Source organism: Canis lupus, chromosome 23 (genome assembly GCF_003254725.2).
Source record: "Canis lupus dingo isolate Sandy chromosome 23, ASM325472v2, whole genome shotgun sequence".
NCBI classification, from domain to species: domain Eukaryota; kingdom Metazoa; phylum Chordata; class Mammalia; order Carnivora; family Canidae; genus Canis; species Canis lupus.
This window is the reverse complement of record NC_064265.1, coordinates 38,373,161-38,393,356: the sequence shown is the minus strand read 5'-3', so window position 1 is coordinate 38,393,356 and position 20,196 is coordinate 38,373,161. Positions and strand designations below refer to the sequence as shown.

The 20,196-nt window shown below is 35.0% G+C and overlaps 1 protein-coding gene and 1 long non-coding RNA gene across 3 annotated transcripts in view; one reads left to right on the top strand and one right to left on the bottom strand.

Moving 5' to 3' along the window:
• Positions 1-12,227, top strand: part of LOC112661134 (uncharacterized) — a 29,031-nt gene extending 16,804 nt beyond the window's left edge. The window contains exon 3 of the long non-coding RNA XR_003137446.3: positions 10,873-12,227. This is a non-coding gene — a long non-coding RNA (uncharacterized LOC112661134). The remainder of the gene's footprint in view (positions 1-10,872) is intronic.
• The window catches only part of PLS1 (plastin 1), a 103,377-nt gene that overhangs the window by 14,046 nt on the left and 69,135 nt on the right, over positions 1-20,196 (bottom strand). For both annotated transcript variants that reach the window (XM_025449013.3, XM_025449014.3), the window contains exons 5-11: positions 16,960-17,092; positions 15,546-15,627; positions 12,856-13,021; positions 12,632-12,774; positions 10,637-10,732; positions 7,652-7,844; positions 3,005-3,083 (exon numbers count right to left, since the gene is read on the bottom strand). In XM_025449013.3, the coding sequence (XP_025304798.1) occupies positions 3,005-3,083; positions 7,652-7,844; positions 10,637-10,732; positions 12,632-12,774; positions 12,856-13,021; positions 15,546-15,627; positions 16,960-17,092 (892 nt within the window). The remainder of the gene's footprint in view (positions 1-3,004; positions 3,084-7,651; positions 7,845-10,636; positions 10,733-12,631; positions 12,775-12,855; positions 13,022-15,545; positions 15,628-16,959; positions 17,093-20,196) is intronic.

The window sequence follows — 20,196 nt, the reverse complement described above, 5'->3', positions numbered from 1 at the left end:
TATTATTCATGTTTTGCAAATAGGGAAACTGAAGCCCAGAAAGTTGAAATGATTTCCAGAGAATTCAAGATGCAGTCCTGAACCAACTTGTCATAGAAAAAGTCCAGGACTAATAGTTCTTCAAATATATTAAATAACTTGTGTAGGGGAAAGAATTTTCATTTAAAATCAATCTAAATTATGCTATTGCTTTGGTTTGCTTTAGATTTGGTGTACTGCAGGAGAGGAGTTAAAATAACTTAGGGTTGGGGTAACTGGGTGGCTCAGCTGGTTAAGTATCTGCCTTCAGCTCAGGTCATTATTCCACAGTCCTGGGATCCAGCCCCGCATTGGGCTTCTAGCTCAGTCGGGAGTCTGCTTCTCCCTCACCCTTTCCCTCCCCCCTCAACTTGTGTGTGTGCGTGCACTCTATCTTCCTCTCTCAAGTAAATAAAATCTTTTTTAAAAAATAAGTAACTTAGAATATGATCCAGACACAAATTCATGGACACATGGTTCTGGTGCCAGCTAGACCTCTGGCTATTGCTTTTCTATATATGATAGTCCTCTTGAGGGTTATGTTGAGGATATTCTGAATTCCCTTTTCCAAAATAAAATTACATATATCTAGAAGTCCTGTGCTATCATTTCAGGGTCCATGTAACTACATATAATCTTTAAAAAATGTGGTCAATTCTCTTCTCCACTCTCAACTATAGGGAACTCTAGTGATTGTGACATTTATGAAAAAGTTACCATGAGTCTCAACAAATCTTAATCCCCTACTTTTAAATCTACTTTGTAATTTAAAAAGAAATTTACTTTGAAATTTACATGCTCATTGTAAGAAAAGCAAAAACACGTATTAAGTCACTAAGATTAAAAGTAAGTCTTCTCATTACTCTCCATCCTACTACCCAGGGTGCATACACTTTGGTATTCATCCCTCTGGGTTTTAAAAAATATTATATACAAATGTGTATACACTCCATTTTTTTTCTTGCAAGATAAGAAAGCAGGGTTTTTTTTTTTAATTTTTAAAAGATTTTATTGATTTGAGAAAGAGAGAGAGAGAGCATGAGCAGCAGGAAGAGGTAGAGGGAGAAGCTGAGCAGGGAGCCCAATGTGGGACTCCATTCCAGGGCTCTGGGATCATGACCTGAGCTGACAAAAGACACTTAGCCAACTGAGCCACCCAGGTACCCAAGAAAGCAGTTTAATCCCAACATTTTTTTTGTGCTATAAATGCTTGTATTAAGAAAAAAAGTTCAAGTAGACAACTTTAACATTACACCACAAGAACTAGAAAAAGAAGAAATTTATCTGAAATTTAGTAGAGGAAGGAAATAACAAAGAAAAGTCAGAAATAAATAAAACAGAGACCAGAATAAACAATAACATAACACTGAAAGTAATGACCAGTTTTAAAAAAAAATTGGCAATGCTTTGTATTCTCAATTTTAAATTAAAAAAATGGAATCATACTAGACCTATTCTTCTTTTTGTTAAAAATATTTATTTTATATATATATAGAGAGAGGGAGCAGGCACAGGGATGAGGGTGCAGAGGGAGAGAGAATCTTAAGTAGACTCCCTGCTGAATGTGGAGCTCCACACAAGGGCTCAATCTCATGACCCTGAGATCACAATCTGAACTGAAACCAAGAGTCAGGTGCTTAACCAACTGTACCACCCAGGTGCCCCTGACCTATTAGTCTTTTCTATCAAGTATATATTATAGACATTCTTTCACATTATTCTATAAAATTCTTATCCCCTCCTCACACCAAGTATTTGATTCCTTTCCTGCCCTGCTACTATAATGAGAGTTCCAGTCTAAATGGTATATATCTCTGTCATCTAGCTGGAATTTATACACTTTTGTTTTTTTAAAACAGTTTAGTGCATCCCTTTACTTATTTTAAGTATTTATTTATTTACTTTAAATATTTATTTATTTGAGAGACAGCATGCACAATGACGGAGGGAGAGAGAGTCCCAAGCAGACTCTGCACACTAAACGCAGAGTTCTAGGCGGGGTTCAATCCCGCGTCTGTGAGATTATGACCTGAGCCAAAACCAAGAGTTGGCCGCTTAACCGACTGAGCCACCTAGGTGCCCCAAGGAATTTATAGACTTTTAAAAAGTTCATCAAATATTAGTCTATCACATCAAAACAAGTTACCTAAGGTGGTACTGATTTTTATTTTAAACCATAATTTGAATATATACCAAGAAGCAGAAATTACTGTATCATAAATCCTCAACTAGCCAATGACTTGGTCTTTTGTGGCAATAGACTTAAGTTCATAATTAAATAATAACTTAGTTATTTGTAAATTATTAATATACAATTAGCTAAAGCTGAGTTCTTTTCCATTTTTAAAGGCAGGTTGGTAGATAATATAATAGAAAAGGAAGGTTTCCTTTTACCCAAATCTAAAAAGACACATTGTTAGTACTACCAGACAGCACAGAAAATGATTCAGTAAAATATTTTCTTAGTCCTACCAATATTGATAATGTGTTGTCATTTTTAAACAAGAAAGAATAAGATAAATTATAATTACTGAGGGAAAGCAAGTTATTTATACAAGTTAGAAAAAAAATTGCAACAAATTATGAGATAATTGAGAGATCTGGGCAAAATAAAGTGTGAGTTTTCATTTAAAATATTGATATAATGATAAGAACAGTTTATAAAATATTACTATTCTAATCTGTTACAGTTGAAATAATTTATTATTTTTCTGATCAATTATAAAAGAATAGGATAGATTATCTTTACCAAATTGGTTATTTATATCATCAAAAATTGTAACTAATACTATTATATTCTGATCTTTTTAAATAATACTTTTGTTTAAAAATCCATTGTATTGCCAATCTCCAGCATTCTGAAATTGTAAATGTTGGTTTAAATTTTTGTGATTTTTAGAAAATGTACTAATGTAAACATACCTATGGTTTGAAACTAGAAAAGTTAGACTCTGGTCATAAACCTAAAACATAATAAGACATTTACCTGTACAGATGATTAACGTATGGGTTGACCCCCAAGGAATTCATCCAGTTCCGAAATGTCCTTTCTTCCTTGCTCTCTCCTAGAGTGGACACAAGTTCATACTGATGATTCAGGACAAAAGGCATCAAGAAATATATTTTAAACCATCCTGGCAGGTACAAACCAGCCATACATACTTTGCTGTGGTTTCTGCGATACTATAATCTTTCAGGGGGAGAAGTCAGTCTTATTGCCAAAGTCTCTTTTCCCTTCTCTGTCTAGAAGGCCTCCATTTGCTCTAAATTTCTCTATCTAGAGTCCTTTCTTTGATGCCAGTGAACCACTGAGTCCTGGGTTTCTCTATCCAAAAAATAACAGAGAAACTTATATGGTCATGTCTGTAGTTATGATTACATGCAAAAGGGGCTGGCTAAAAATTAATGAAACAAAATCTTTTAGCAGTCGGGTAACATTAGCACAGTAAACCAAAAGAAAAGCTGTGCTCTTCCCAATGCAGTGTTTCTAAATCTGTACAGGTTTTGGTTTTACAGGAAAATTTCTGGGCACACAAACCTACATTTTAATTAAGCCAAACAGCAATGAAGGGGAGAGAGGATTACAGGTAATATAAAAATAAGCAGTGAAGGGATATAACTATTTTACAGGTTTCCTGAGTTTATTTTAGATTGTCACTATTGAAAACATATGAGGGAACACGACACATACACAGGATGCTAAGAGAAAGACATCTTATCCTATTAAGTCCCTAGACCTCAAAAGATCACCTCAGTAAGAAACTCCTGCAGGCACTGTTATTTAACCCATGATTACTTAACCTTCCTGAGCGTTCCCTTCAAAGCAGTACTTATACCATCTATAAAGAAAACATGGGCTAAGAGCCAAATGAACTCTCCTTGCCATGTCTGCCTTCCAGTCATCCCTTAGATTAGAAATAGTCCTAAGCGACTATCTGTAGTAGTATTTGTTTTCAGCAAAGATAGGGGACAGTGGAATGGCCTAACCCACATCTCATCATCAGACGCCTGAAAAACTGAAAACATTTACACTTCTCATCACTTCTAAACTATAGGCAAATTCAGATCACTCCCTAACTTTGACTCATGTGGGATTCTCAGGATAATTAGGCATCTAAATCTATAACCATCTGAGCTCCAGGGACCCATTCCTATAGAGCCATCTCTGCAATCATCTTCAGACTAAATGCCATAGATAGGATAATCATGGACAGCCAAAAGAGAAACCAAGCCTTGTAAAATCTAAAGGATTCAGGTTTTTTGTGCAGCTGCTCAGGAAATAATCTGTCAGCTGTATTTTCATTTGATTTTCTATGCTAATACCTAAGGCATTCCCAGAATCTACTTTAATTCTTGCTCTATCATATTATATAGCCAATATAATTTCTTAAATTTTTTTCCCTCTGGTCTGCATAAAAGGTAACTGACCAGTCTGTTCTATCTGCCACTATCACTTTATGATAACCTATTTGAAAACCATTTTAAACAGAAATAAACTAAATATTCCTAGAAATCATGCTTGCCTGTTTGTAGGAGTTATTAAACAAGTGCAAATGAAATGAACTTTCCTCAAAGTGACATAAATATAAGTGTACTATCATCAACAGTTTGATGCATGTGACTTGGATTTACCTTTTAGTTATTTCTGTATTACAATCTGCAATTGATTTTTCTCTAGTAATTAGAAAAATTTTACATTATTTCCTTCTGGGAAAATCCAAGTTGTGTTTTAAAATTACAAACATTGATAGTGTAACAATAGCCTAATTTTTAATTGAATTAAGATCCAAAATTTGCTGTACCTGAAGATACAACAAATAATATTTTAAAAGACACTAGTATTTTACTGATTCTGAAACTGTTATAAGCTTCAGGGGTTCATATTTCTTCCCATGTTCTCAAATGATTATATTATTATTTTAATTTTTGGTGCCTGGAAAGTAAAATAGATTATGTAAGTAAGCATTTATTTATCTAATACCATTTCAAGTTGTCTTGGTAAATAAATGCTCAAAGCCAGAAGCAGTATGCATTTGTGCAAGAGCCATGGTAAAGCACTAGAAAAACATATGTATTCCAGATTGTAAGTGCTGTCTGTATTGGAGACAACTGAAGCAATCTTAGAAGTAAAACATTCATTGCCGATATAAAAGACAGAAAAAACTATAGAACATTTCATTTTCAGGGCCAAACTGATAACTGCAAATGACAAAAGTTTCAGAAAAAAACAATAAATATACTATAAGTAAACTACTAAGAGGAAAGAGAAGGAACTAACATATATTTAACACTCACTAAATGTGCTAAGTGATATTTTCCTTTTTCCAACCTATTACTGAGCACATACTGTATGCTAAACTCTTTCATTCATGAAAGGTCATTTTAACTTGCTCTGTAACTCTTCAAAATCAGTATTATTAATCTTGTTTTATAGATGAGAAAACCAAAGCTCAGAGAAGTCACTCAGATACTAAATGGTGGACCCATAATTTGAACAAAGTGTTTGTATTTTCTATCACCACAAATGAATTCTGAGATGGCCTCTCTACACATAGCCCATATATTTGGCTCAATTTAATCTGAAGGTTTTATATTTAGTTGGGCTTTTAATTTTCTCTAATTCCATACAGATAAAATTCTTTGCCAGTGAGGACATGAATATAGGATATAATACAGTCAAGCTTTGAATTTCATAAGGATTTATAAAAACAAATTTACAGAGGAAAAATTCCAATGACAGTCAAAGTGAAATACATTTTTGGCAGATGTATCAGGATATACATATGTTCTAAATAAAGATGATTGATAAATATTTCCCATAATATCTTCTTATATAAATAGAATAAATACTAATGGAAATATTTAGCAATCCTATTCACACTGAAAAATTCCAAAAGCATGCTGAACACTAGCAAAATAATTCAAACATGACAAATAAGAGAGCGAGCAAGTTGGAAAAGATATCTAGCAAGAATCCAGTGACTATAAAAAGCAGATCATTTTTAATATGCCACTCTAAACAATGCCTTCTATTGTAAGATACAGAAGGATTTTGAAATTTTCCAGACTGATAAAAACTTAGTCTTCCTTTTTAATTTTTTTTAAAGTTCTAATCCCTCATCCCCAATTTCTCTGCTGAAAAATCTGCACTTTTATCTGTCTTCCCTCTCAAAATCTATGTAGAGAATATAGTCCTTATTTTATTGGGCCTCAGGAAGAGTGAATTGAATTAATCATATTCTTTAAAGAACATATTTGTTAAATCTGAAACTTCTTTCATTAATCAAGAAGATGCAATTATCAAACTGTCAAGGACACTGGAACTCTGGTTGTGGCAGTCAAAGAAAAGATCATGAAACGGATTTCTCATTCTATCCCCCTCCCAGGGAAGGAAGGGAGTAAAGGCAGGTGATGGTGAGAGAATGGACATTCTCTTGCCTGCCAAGAAGAATCCCTATTTGAAGACTGCCTTCTCCAAACCAGGGCAACTATTGAGAATATTTTAGGATGGGCCCCTACCTCTGACTGCTGCCACTGTTTTTCCCTTTAGTTTTTATACTAATGTGGGTTAGGTATGTGTGTGAAAGTGTGAGAACAGAAAAGAAGAGAAGGCTAAGAGACAAAGATAAGGAGAAAGAGATAGCAAGAATGTTTTTGTTATGACGATTCATATATCATAAGCTTCAATGACATTCAAGAAATGTAACATAGCTAAGTAATACAAAATAACCTATGTTATTGAACCTAAATAGATCCTTCCAAAGATTATGAGTGATAAAAGTTTGCTTATTCATAGGAGAGGGATAAGGGCTTTACATCATGAAGTCCAATTGTCAAAACTGATTTCAGCTACAATATCCCATTATTTTAGAAGGCAAATTCAGTGCAGAGTTTACATAATCAAGCCTTGCTGTGCTATTCTAATTAAGTTTCATTTGTGTTTCTTCCTTGTCATTCTTTAGGCATATTAAGACAGAAAGAACACAGCATGAACAATGCAAAAAATAAATCAACCCAGATAGAAGGAATAAATGGTACTAATAAAAAGAACGTTCAGAATGAATATATTTATAGAGTATAGAAAAGTACTAAATACAGTACCTACATTAGGAGGGGTCAAATCTGCATTTCACGAAGCAAAATAGGAAAGTGTTATAAATTATGAGACAGATAACAATAGCCCACACACAACAAGACAAGTAATGAATATTAAAATTTTTTTTCATGTGCATTAAAAACATTAGAAAGAGAACAATACTGGAGTCAAACTGTAGCTTTCAAAGGAGAAGAAAAAGCTACAAAATGATTATTTTTTCCAATAGGTAATTCATTGTCCATATTGGTGGTGGAGTTATGTTATGTGGTCATTTAAGAGACTATTTTAAATGTATGATAGTTTTCACTAAATTCTGATGGAGAAATGACAGACAAGTAAGATTTACCCCAGCATTCTCTTTTAACCAAATCAACAACCACTTTCCTTAATACAAACTTTTTAATGGATGCACATGCCTACACACAGTCAACTGCATCTCCCACCACAATCCCCTACCAATACCACATTGACAATGAAGAAGGCCAATACCACAAGAAGATACATACAGTGAAGCAATTAAAGGCAGAAAGAACATACCTTCCAATAAATTAATATCGATGTCATTATCAGGCTTGTGTAGGCATGGGTATGTGTTAAACAGATTAGCTACAAAAGCTAAATTAAGTTTAGGATTGCCTGAAACCACATCTGCAGGAGTAACAAACTGTCTGCAGCCCAGTTTATCTGCTTCTTGAAGCATGAATCCAGCACGCTTCAGGTCATTTTTCTCCTAAACAACAAAATAAAATAAAAATGGTCAAGATTAAACTTTTGATTGCTTTTAAACATGCATATCAATAAAAAATTATGTCAATCACTCTTCTGGAAATATATTAAATGATAGATCAAAATAAGGTCAGAACATGCAGAAATTCCAAATCAACTTCTCTGACTTTTCTTGCTGGAGATCAGAAGAATATTTCACTATCACTGCTGAAATACTCAACAAAACTCTCAAATTTCTTATTAGTTCCTACTGGTTAAATTATAGATAATTTGGTCAAGGCCATATATTAGAATACCTTCTGGCTAAGAGGCTTAATTGTCTCACCCATTCTATTCTGAATATTTCCAGTAGACTCTTTTCTCAATGAAAAACAAGTTGGGATACAAATTAAAAAATATTAAAATCAGAAGAACAGCACTTTTTACAAGTGCAAAATCCTGGAAAGAAACCAAATACTTGCCAAAAGGAAAGAAGATGAATAAACTTGTTATATTTACACAGGGACATACAACAATGTGAATGATTCTTAGTTATATATGTTCAAAATAAGTACCAGGAATTTAAGTACAATAAGCTTTATGTGAAGTTAGAAAGTAAAGTCAAAACTTTAATTTTGTAAGGGATATATCTCGTTGAAAGGAAACTATATAAAAAGAGGAGCAAAAGAACAACGAACATAGGATTGAAGATGGTGACTGTCACATTAACGTGAGGCAAAAAGAACAGGGAAGAAGGAGAGAGCTAAATGTAAATTAGTGTCAAAGTCTTAGCTTTCTTGTTGGATTGACAGTTCATATGGACTTGTTACAATTTTAGAGCAAACAAATACAAATAAAACTAAATAAAAAGAGGGATGTGCATGGACTCATGATGAGAGTATATTGTGACCAAGAATCAGGACTTAACTCATTTTGTGCACCAGTTTCAAAAAAAGTAAAAATGTAAATGAAGCCAGAGAAAGCAATAGGTTCAATGCTACTAAACAATAAAAAGTTCCTAACATAGACATGAACCAATTATATATAACATGTGGACCTTATTCAGATCTTAATTCAGATAAACTACAAAAAGAAAATCTGACATTTAAGAAGCAATTGGAAATGTCAATATTGACTAAATATTTTTATGATATTACAGATTACTGAGGGTTTTTTTTGTATTTTTAGGTATGATAAGGTATTATGGTTATATTTTTAAAGTTTCTTTAAGAAATACACATTGGGGGCAGCCCGGGTGGCTCAGCGGTTTAGCGCCGCCTTCGGCCCAGGGCCTGATCCTGGAGACCTGGGATCGAGTCCCACGTTGGGCTTCCTGCATGGAGCCCGCCTCTCCCTTTGCCTGTGTCTCTGCCCCTCTCTCTCTCTCTCTGTCTCAAGAATAAATAATTGGAATCTTTGAAAAAAAAAAAGGAAATACACATTGAAATACTTATTGATGAAATGATATTGATGTCTAAGATTTGCTTCAAAATAACACGGGATAGAAAGGAAGGTGATAAATGAATAAAGATTGACATGAGTTGATAGTTATTGAGCCTGGAGAATGAGCACAGGGTAGTTCATTATACTGAGTTTGTTCATTTTTTCATTATGTTTGAAATTTTCTATAAGTTTTTTTTAAGTTCCTAATTTTTTGATTCAAACTAATTTGCAAATTTTGCAGTTCTTCAATACTTTCTCAAATGTTTAATTGTAATAATATAAAATTAATTTGTAGTGACTCAGTTTACCTTTAAAACTATTATGGATAAAAAATAAAACTATTATGGATGTTGCACTTTAAGTACTTAACTATAGTCTGATCAGATTTTAATGCTTAAATAGAACTATCCCTAGTATTTACAACTTATGCTAAAAACTGGGGTTCCTGGGTTAGATAGGTCAGGATCTGTGTCAGTACTTCCTACACTATAAATAAACACTAGGAATTGCCATCTTTTATTTTGTATATTTCTGAATGTAAGCTGGAATAACTAATAATCAGTTGCTTAGCAATCTAATAATGGTTTGTTGCTCCTTTTCCTAGCATACAATGACAGTCACAAAAGCACCATCATGAGTTCCAGTTATATTGCACCAGGAAAAAGTGGATGTAGGGTTGATTCCACACACATTCAAGATCAGAATTCTGTAATTCCCTCTCTTCAGTTATGACAGCCAGATGGCTTAGCATGGAGATTTGAAGCCTAGGGCATGAAAAAAACTTCTGAAGAACAAAGGGCCAAGGTTTACTTTTTTTTTTTTTTTTAAGATTTTATTTATTTATTCATGAGAGACACAGAGAGAGAGAGAGGCAGAGACACAGGCAGAGAGAGGAGCAGGCTCCATGCAGGAAGCCCGACGTGGGACTCGATTCTGGGTCTCCAGGATCAGGCCCTGGGCTGAAGGTGGCGCTAAACCGCTGAGCCACCCGGGCTGCCCAGGGCCAAGGTTTAATGAAGAGATAAGGACTCCATTAGGCAATGCTGCCTGTAGAGAACTGCACTCTAAATTGGACCTTACTCACTAGTCAAAATCTTTTTTTTTTTTTTTTTTAGTCAAATTCATAGAGATAGAAAGTACAACAGTGGTTACCGGTGACTTGGGGGAGAAGGGAATAGGGTGTTATTGTTTAATAGGTACAGATTTCACTATGGGATGATGAAAAGTTCTGGAGATGGATAGTAGTGATGGTTGCATACAATGCAAATGTACTTAATGCCAATGAACTGTATACTTAAACATGGTTAAAATGGTAAATTTTGCTAATATAAATTTTACTTAAATAAAAAAATTTTAAATGAAAACAGTACTTACATTAAATCCTGAAAGGTCGATGGTAATGGCAGGTTCATCACCCTGGTCACCTTTAGGTGCAATCTGATTAAGCAGATGGAAATAGGCTCTTGAATCCTTCAAGGAAAGAAATGAAATAGAATTCTTAAAATGAATAAAATCATCATTTGATTTAGGAAAATAGTACTCAAACCTCTAACTGAAGAAATTGTCCTCATCTTAATGAATAATTTAGTAACTTTACTTTCTACTTCCAGGCTCCTGAATGCATGATGATACCTCACAGCTTCTAGAGACATTGTTCTCACCACCTGGAATACCCCTTCCTCACCTTTTCATTTGTTTATGCTCCCAAGCATTGGTTAAGATTAGGGTCAAGTATCTTCTAGAAGCCCTCCCCTTTAACTCAGACTAGCCTTGTAATCTTGCTCTGAACAACAGAATGCAGCAGAACACAGTGAAAGTGATGTACTTGGGCTTCGAAGCCCAAGCCTTAGGAGCTTCCTTATCCTCCCTCTTGAAGGAAGTCCAAATATCTGAGACTGTCATACAATGAAGAAGCACAGGCTAGCCATATGGAAAGGCCTCATGGAGATGCAGTGTGGCACTAGACACGTGAGTGGTGGCCTTCTGCACCCTCTAGACAAGCCCAACTGACAGCTGAATGCAAATGAGTTAGTAATCCCAAACAAAACCATCTGAAGCAGAGCCACTTAACCAAGCTGCATTAGCCCACTGAATCAAGAGAAACGTTATTGTTATTTTAAGCTGTTAAGTTCTGAGTGGCTTGTTATATAGCAAGATATAACTGAAATATTCATCTCCTGTTTATCTTTCTGTGTAACTGGTAAGCTTCTCAAGAGCTAAATCTTTGCATCTCCTGTGCCTGGCATAATATCTTAGAGGAGGGGTTTGATAAATATCTGATGAATTGAATTTTAAAATAAGAGAGCCCCCCCAAAATAAATTTTTAAATGAGCATATAATAGATTAAAGCAGAGAAATACAGTGTCACTTCAAAGAAAGAGACTGTCATCTAAGCCCATTATGACAAGAGCATAATCTGACTGAAGGAGTTAATATATCTAAAGAGAAAATATGAATAAATGCCAATGCTGATTAGTCTGGGTGGGAAAAAATACCACAGAGGAGGAGTCAACCAATTGACAAATTAGAGGACCCAATTTGGCAATGCATGTCTAAGGAGTGACCACGGGAGAGCTGTTAGGCACACTGAATGTTAAGGTTTCCTTTAAAAGCTCTCCTGGTAGGGAGGGGCATTTCAAACTATTTTGGTTGAGAAACATACCTGAAGAATTCTTTTTGTCTACTGATTCCCTGTGCCCTCAGATATTTGGTCTCCTATTTGATGGTTATTGACAAAATAGAAGTAAGAGTGTTGGACTAGTCAGGCCGACAAGAGCCTCTAGTCCAGTGAACAGATGAATTCTCAGTCCAAATTAATAGACTGACATCCTCATTATAATTTAGTCTCTCTGTAGCATATAAGATGGGAAAGAATGCTTTTATCTGCTAGGGCTAGTATCTCCTTCTCATAGCCAGTTTTATTTCTTCTTAAATACCAATAAACCAGTTTTTCTTTATTGTAAAAGGAGTTTTTTGTCCTTTTTATTTTTTAAGTCTTTATTTAAATTCCAGTTAGTTAATATACAGTGTAATAACTAGTTTCGGGTGTACAACATAGTGACCCAACCCCTCCATCCAACACCTGGTGCTCATCACAAGTACACTCCTTAATCCCCATCATCTATTCCACCCATTCCCCCATCCCCCTTCCTTCTGGTAACCACCAGTTTAAACCAGTTCTTTTTTAAATAAAAGATTTTTCAATTATAATTGGAAGAGCCACCACAGACAGAGGAATGCAAAATTTCATGTTCTACACTGTGTCCTTATGAATTAAACTTGAATTCAAATTTGATTCTGAACACGTTTTTGTTTTTTACATTCTACATCCTTATTTTACATCATAGTTTTGAACATTAAAATATAAACCTTAATGTCTTGGCTGAAGTTGTTGATGTTAGGCCATCCTGCATTAGTCAGATGGTAGTTGACCCATCTCAGCAGTAATTCCTCTGGAGAAAGCTTCATCAGTTCTTCTAGATCCTCACCTTCCTTTAGTAATGCAATTAGAGCTGAAAGGAACACACTGAAATATAAATCCTTCCCATAGAAAGTATATATGCATGAAAAGTAAATATGTTTGATGATCTTACCTTCATTCCTGGAAATCTCAATATCAGCCAAAAGACCAACTTTGATGATCTGCCAGAGAAGTCCCAAGACCAAGTGAGGTTTTCCTTCTTTGAGATCCTGTGCACCAATGTTGACCACTGTACAACCGATGGCAGAGGCAGAATTCAGGGCTAGGTTTAAATTTTCCTGAATTGAAACAAAGAAAACTGGGTGTGAGAAAGTCCTTCCCAAAGTCTTATCGACAAGTTGTGAAAGTAAATAAGCAGCAACAGATTGAGAAAATTCAGATTCTGAAACATAATATTTATACAAGCATAATACCACTCCTCAAAAAAAACAAAAGCAGAAAACTCAAATGGTTTTAACTAGCACTTTACTACTTCAACTCTTTTCCTTGCTTTCATAGTTATATACGTTATTTTCATCCCTTCATATTTCTCTTTCACACTTCATGACACTATATAAACCCATAATCATGAGGTAAAAAACTGTATTACCATGACTTTATAATCTTTTACAAATGAATGAGACTTCTTTTGGATTATGTTTCATGGGAGGCTGGTGATATTCTAGCAAATCTATTCCCAGAGCTCTGAAATTACTGAAAAATCAAGACAGATTTAATACCCACAGTAACACTTTGCTCCTTCCCAGAGGCCTTTTTTCATTCTCCATTAGTGTACTTTTTCAGGCCTCCTAGAGATCTAGACTGTTACCCCCTACTCATATTGGAAGAATGTCATCTTTAAAAATAAAACTGTAAAAAACTTAGCCCCTCAGACCCATCCTATAGTTATTGCAAAATAGCTACAGAATATTTTTTCTCTATTTTCTTTAATGCACTACATACAAATGTTAAGAGTTAAACCAAGAAATAAATTTGTGCAACACTGAGAAATGCTGTATTTCAGAGTCAGTGCCATGAAAAATTACATGACACCTGTATCCTAAAAATAAGATGTATGAATATTTTCAACAATCAGAAACATTATACAAAGCATCCTGACACGAGATGTGAAAGAAAACAAACTTGGCAATTGCAGTCAGAAATGGGCTTCTTCAAGAACGGGAGTTCCTATTAGGAATATGCAATATTATTGGCTTATTGGGAAGTGGGAACAAGAAAGCCATGTTAGTCAACACCCAATTCATATTTCTCAAAGATACAGGAGATGGAAGTACCCCTTGGATACTCCAAGACTAACCATGTACCACTGCCCTAAGGTTGTACCTTCCTTAGAAGAGAGACTTAACAACTTTAGCAAAATCAAGGATTGTATTTGCCAATAGAAATGAAAGATATAGCTTAGCAGTAGCTCACTTTTAATAGCTGCAGCTGTGACTAGTATATATATGCACTAGTTGCTATTACTACCATCACACAAGAGTGGCAGTATAACACAGGGATTATAAGGTGGGTTCCAGTGCTTGACCACTGGGATCATATCCTGGCTCTGCCACTGGGTAACCTCGCAGTGTCTCAGTTTTCTCATCTGTAAAATGGTAGTATCTACTTCATTTTAAGGGTGTCGGAAAGAGTCAAAGAGATACTCATGCAGTTTGTTTAGAACAGTGACCGGTACCAAGTACTTAGTAAATACTGACATCCACCAATGCTCTAGAGATTTTGAGAAGAGTGTGGTAACTATAAATTCTTCGACTTTAACAACACTTGAATGTAGAAGCTGACTACAGAATAATATGATAAAAAGAATAACTCAAATTCTGTGAAATAGTAAAACATGGGTGAAACGATACAGCACTCTTCAACCAAGAACAAGAGCATCAAGCAAATATTCATTAATAAAAGCAACTCAATGATTATAATAATATGACCTGAATACTATTATCTTAAGTAAAGTTCATCCAAAGCACTTTGAACAATGTTTGTTTGTAGTAGGCTCCATGCCCAGCATGGAGCCCAACATAGGGCTTGAACCCACAATCTCAAGATCAAGACCTGAGCTGAGATCAAGAGTTAGATGCTTAACCTACTGAGCTACCCAGGTGCCCCCATCCAAAGCACTTTGAATCTTAATTTCATTCAGTACAAAATGCAGCTGAATTTTTATTTAATAAAACCAAGTCTTTATAGGAAACTGAAATTATGTTAAATCAAACATTTTACATGAATGGACCTTGAAGGCACTATGCTAAGTGAAATAAGACAAGAGGAAGACAAATACTATATGACATCACCGATATGTGGAATCTAAAACAAAACAAAAAATACCAAACTCCTAAAAAAGAGAGATCAGACTTATGGTTACCAGAGGCAAAGGATAGGGGTGGGGATGGAGGAAAAATTGGAGAAAGGTGGTCAAAGGTACAAACTTGCAGTTTTAAGGTAATTAAGTACTAGGGGTGTCAAGGACAGCATGATGACCACAACTAACACTGCTCGATGGTTATATAGCAACCTTGTTAAGAGAGTAGATCCTATGAGTTCTCATCATGTGAAGAAAATTTTTGTCCTTTTTTTCTCTTTTCTTTTTATTGTACCTACATGAGAAGATGCATGTTAGCTGAACTTATTGTAGTAATCATTTCATAATATATGTAAAACAAATCATCACACAGTATGTCTTAAACTTACACAGTGAAATATGTCAGTTATTTCTCAATAAAACGAGTAAAAAAAGATCCATCGATGAAGGCCTTACATTTAAGAACACAGTAACATGATTACTAGCAAAGAGCAAGTACTTACAGAAATAGTGAAAGGGGTGAGCTTTTTCTTATTAATGGCTCTTTCATCAATTGTATCTGGTTCAGATAAGTTGATCATTTTGCTAAAGAGAAAATGATAATAATTTAGTTTCAGACTCCCAGTTTATTTAAGATAAATAATTTAAGTTAAATAATTTGAGACTTTTTGTTTTTGCAAGTAGACAAATAGTTAAATTTTGAAAAGTAATTAACAATCCATCTCTTTAAAATATTATACTGTGATTCATGTCAAGGACTTACTTTCTAAAATCTATGAACTATTCCCTAACCTAAAACAAATCCATCACTCTGTATTTCTGTAATACAGAAATAGTAATACACTGTAATAGTAATCTTAGCATTTCCTAATTTTTTTTAAATTGTTTTGCATTTTCTTTATGTAAGTCCTGTCTTTATTTCATTTAATGATCATCAACATTCAGCAGTCTGAAATGTAAAACAAAGAAATTTTTAAGAAGCCGTTTCATAAAGTGGTATCAACAGTGTCAAAATTACTGCTGTTGCAGAAAGAGTCAGAGACATGGTCTTTCTAAAATTTCAAGAGAAATTTTTTATATTAATTATATAAAATTTATCTCTAGATTTTAGAATATACTTTATATTTTAAAATAAATATAGGAAAATACCCATTCAATTCATAATAGGAATTTCCTCTGAAGGTCAGAGAAAGAGATTAGAATCATAGGTGGAAGTCAAGGTATAATTTATGTTAGCTAAAAACTAATATCCTGTGCTTGTGGGTAGGTTGAAGGTTTTTTATCCTTTTAAGTAAAAACACAGGAAAAAAAAAGATCAAAAGAAATATACCAGAATACTAATAGCTAATTAGGGGTGATAAGAATATTTGTGATACTATTCTTCATAAGTTTCCTATATTGTTATAAGCTTAAAAAAAAAAAGACACTTGATTTGTACAAAGACGTATGATGGGACTATAGTACACACAACAAAGAACACCCCCAGTGAGTTTGCAGTCTAGTGAGCAGAAACCTACTGCAAAGAGCCAAGGCTATGACACGACTGATGTAAAATATTAATTTCATTTAAGCACAAATGACACATATGTTTCTTTTACATTTCCTTATATCCCTGTCCCAGTCAATAATTCCTTACTGAAAGTGATAAAAGAAACCCTGTGAACATTTTTAAATACATCAGAGGAATAACTCAAAACTGTCCTGGCGCTATTAAGGAAATAGACAAAAAAGGCATCAGAAAACCAAGAGATTGCGTTTGCAGAAAAATTCTGGAAAACATGTGGTGCTTAATTTTCCATGCAATATAAATTCTTCAATAGCTACACAGCTACTTGTTGGCTGAATTGTAGTTTTCACTGAATGCTCATCAATGGAGAGAAGAAGAACATATCTCCCTTAACCTAATGTTCAACTCACCAAAGAAGAATACCATCTGCAAGTGATTTGAAAAGGCTGCCATCACTGGGATTCATGGGTAAAAGATGCTTACAGTCAGGGTCATCCTCCAGGGCTTTGTTTATCCAGTTAACAAAAGCCACTTTTTCTTCCTCTGAAAACAGAAAATCTTAGTCAGCAAACCAAATTTCACAGAATTAACCACACTACGAAGACATACTTTTTAATTTCTGTTCAAAGATAATAAATGGTTATTATTAAAACTCTGCTAAAATGCTACAGGGTTTAAGAGGGCATAAGGGTTCAAAGAGAAAGGGGAATTCATTCCATTTTTTCATCTGCTGTATTAAGGGACAGTAAGGTACATAGTTTAAATGAGTACAATAAGCATTTGATTTGATTCTAAAATCTATGAAAATATATTGTTTCTGAATGCTAATCAATCAGAAGCCAACCAAGAGAAGTCAGATCATGCACACCCACACCAGGGTTAAAAATACACACAACAGATTTCCACAAGCAATAAATCCCACAACCGCCACCGAAAGGTACAGAATTGTGATTTGGGGCTCATAACAGAAACACTAATTTCAATCAAGAGTTTTTTGAATGAATAAAACAGCTCCATTTCTGTGGAATTTCTACTATAAGGAAACTAAGGCAAATCTAGATACCAGTTCTACTCTCAGCCATCTGCATCCTCAACTCTCAACATATGGTTTTGAGGGGATAGGCAGAAAATGTCATTGAGCTAAGCAGTGGGAGAAACAGGAAGAAACTTAAAATGTTCCACTCCTTTATTATAATTCTGTAAATATAAAAAATCTTTTAATAACATACATCTTCAAAGAAAATAACTTCCTTTTTTTACTTAAGACTTTTTTTTTTTTTTTTAATTCGTGAGACAAACAGAGAGTCAGAGACATAGGAAGAGGGAGAAACAGGCTCCCCATAGCGAGCCAGATCTGGGACTCAATCCCAGGACCCGGGATCACACCCTGAGCCGAAGGCAGATGCTCAACCACTGAACCACCCAGGTGCCTCAGTAATTTCCATTTCTATCACAGAGTAGCACAGAGTGAGCTGACCTTCCCTAATTCCTGGAATTAGGTAATTTTCTTAAGAGTATATTTGGCAGGCACTTCCAAAATGTAATCCATCACACAGACAGACACACACACAATCAAAAAAGACATATTTACTAATATTTATCTTTTGTACATATCATAATCTGCCTTTTTATTGTCTTGTCTCACCATACATACCTCCTCAGAGACTTAGAATCTAGGGATTGAAACATCACTAGGATATTGTTACCTCCCATCAAGGAATCTTTAGTATAATGATTTTAAAAAAAGATACATAAAGAAACACGGCATAATGGAAATAAATACACCAGAAGAGATAAAAACAATATTTTAGAAAATTTAAGAGAAAAAAGAATCACTTCCAGTTGGGCCAAGTAAAGGTTTTTATGGAGAAAGTACAATCTGTTATTTATTTTTTAAAAAAAGATTTTATTTATTGGGATGCCTGGGTGGCTCAGTGGTTGAGCATCTGCCTTGGGTTCAGGGCATGAACCCTGTGTCCCGGGATGGAGTCCCACATCGGGCTCCCTGCAAGGAGCCTGCATCTCCCTCTGGCTATGTCTTTGTCTCTCTCTGTGTGTCTGTCATGAATGGATAAATAAAATCTTTTTTTAAATTTTATTTATTTATTTATTTGAGAGACAGAGCATGGGGTGGGGGTGGGGTGACAGAGGAAGCAGGGAGCAGACTCCCCACTGACAACAGAGTGGATGGTGGGGGGCGGTGGTGATGCAGGGCTCCATCTCAGGAACCAGAGATCAAGACCTGAGCCAAAGGCAGACACTTCACCAACTGAGCCACCCAGGCGTCCAGAGAAGGTACAATTTGAATGACAGATTTTTAAGTTGGGGAGAGAAAGGGAGAATGTTCCAAGTATAGGAACCAGGAATGAGATACTATTTCACAACCACTAGGATGGCTGTAATAAACAAAGAGACAATAACAGGCGTCAGTGAGCAAGCGAAGAACTGGTAATTCCAAACATTGCTAGTGGGAATGCAAAATGGCACAGACACTTTAAAAAACAGTTTGGTAGTTTTTAAAAATATTAAACAGAGTGACCAAAAAGATCCAGCAATTCTACTCCTAAGTATATACCTAAGGTAAGTAAAGCATATATCCACACAAAAATGTGGATATTACAAAAATGCTCCTAACAGCACTATTCCAAATAGCCAAGACTAACCAAATGTCTACCAACTGATGAAATAAACAAAATGTCATACTATCCATAGAACAAAATAGTATTCAGCAATAAAAAGAATATAATACGATATATGTCACAATAGGGGTAATCCTTGAAAGTGTTATGGCCTGTAAGTGAAAGGCCACTATTGTCTGATTTCATTTACATGACATTTCCACAATAGGCAAATCTAATGAAATAGAAAGTAGACTAATGGTTGCCAAAGTCTGGAAGAAGAGGGAAACTGGGAGGGACTGCTAGTAGTGAGCATGGGGTTTCTCTTTAGGGTAATGAATGTGTTCCAAAATTAGACAGTGGTAATGACTATACAACTCTGTACATATACTAAAAACCACTGAACTGTACACTTTTTTTTTAATTTTTATTTATTTATGATAGTCACACAGAGAGAGAGAGAGAGAGAGGCAGAGACATAGGCAGAGGGAGAAGCAGGCTCCATGCACCGGGAGCCCGACGTGGGATTCGATCCCGGGTCTCCAGGATCGCGCCCTGGGCCAAAGGCAGGCGCTAAACCGCTGCGCCACCCAGGGATCCCTGAACTGTACACTTTTAAAAGGGTGAATTTCATAACATCTCAATTGTATCTCAATAAAGCGGTTCTTTTTAAAAAGCTATTAAATGTTCCATACCTAGTTCTAGATAATCATTATACATTTACATATTCATATGTAAAAAAATCATCAAGCCATATACTTAAAAACAGCACACTTTATGCTCTTACTATGTACATCCTAAACCCCAATAAATATGTAAAAAAAAAAAATCTATGGTAATAGACATCAGAAAAGTGGTCACCTATGGGGAGAAATAGTTACTGTTCAAGCCATGAAGGAGCCACAGAGGGTGATGAAATGTTTTCTTTTGTTTCTGGTGGAAGCTACATGGAATGTAGCTACAGGACGTTTACACATGTAAAAATTCATTGAGCTGTACAGTTAAGAATTCTAACACTTTCCTAAATGC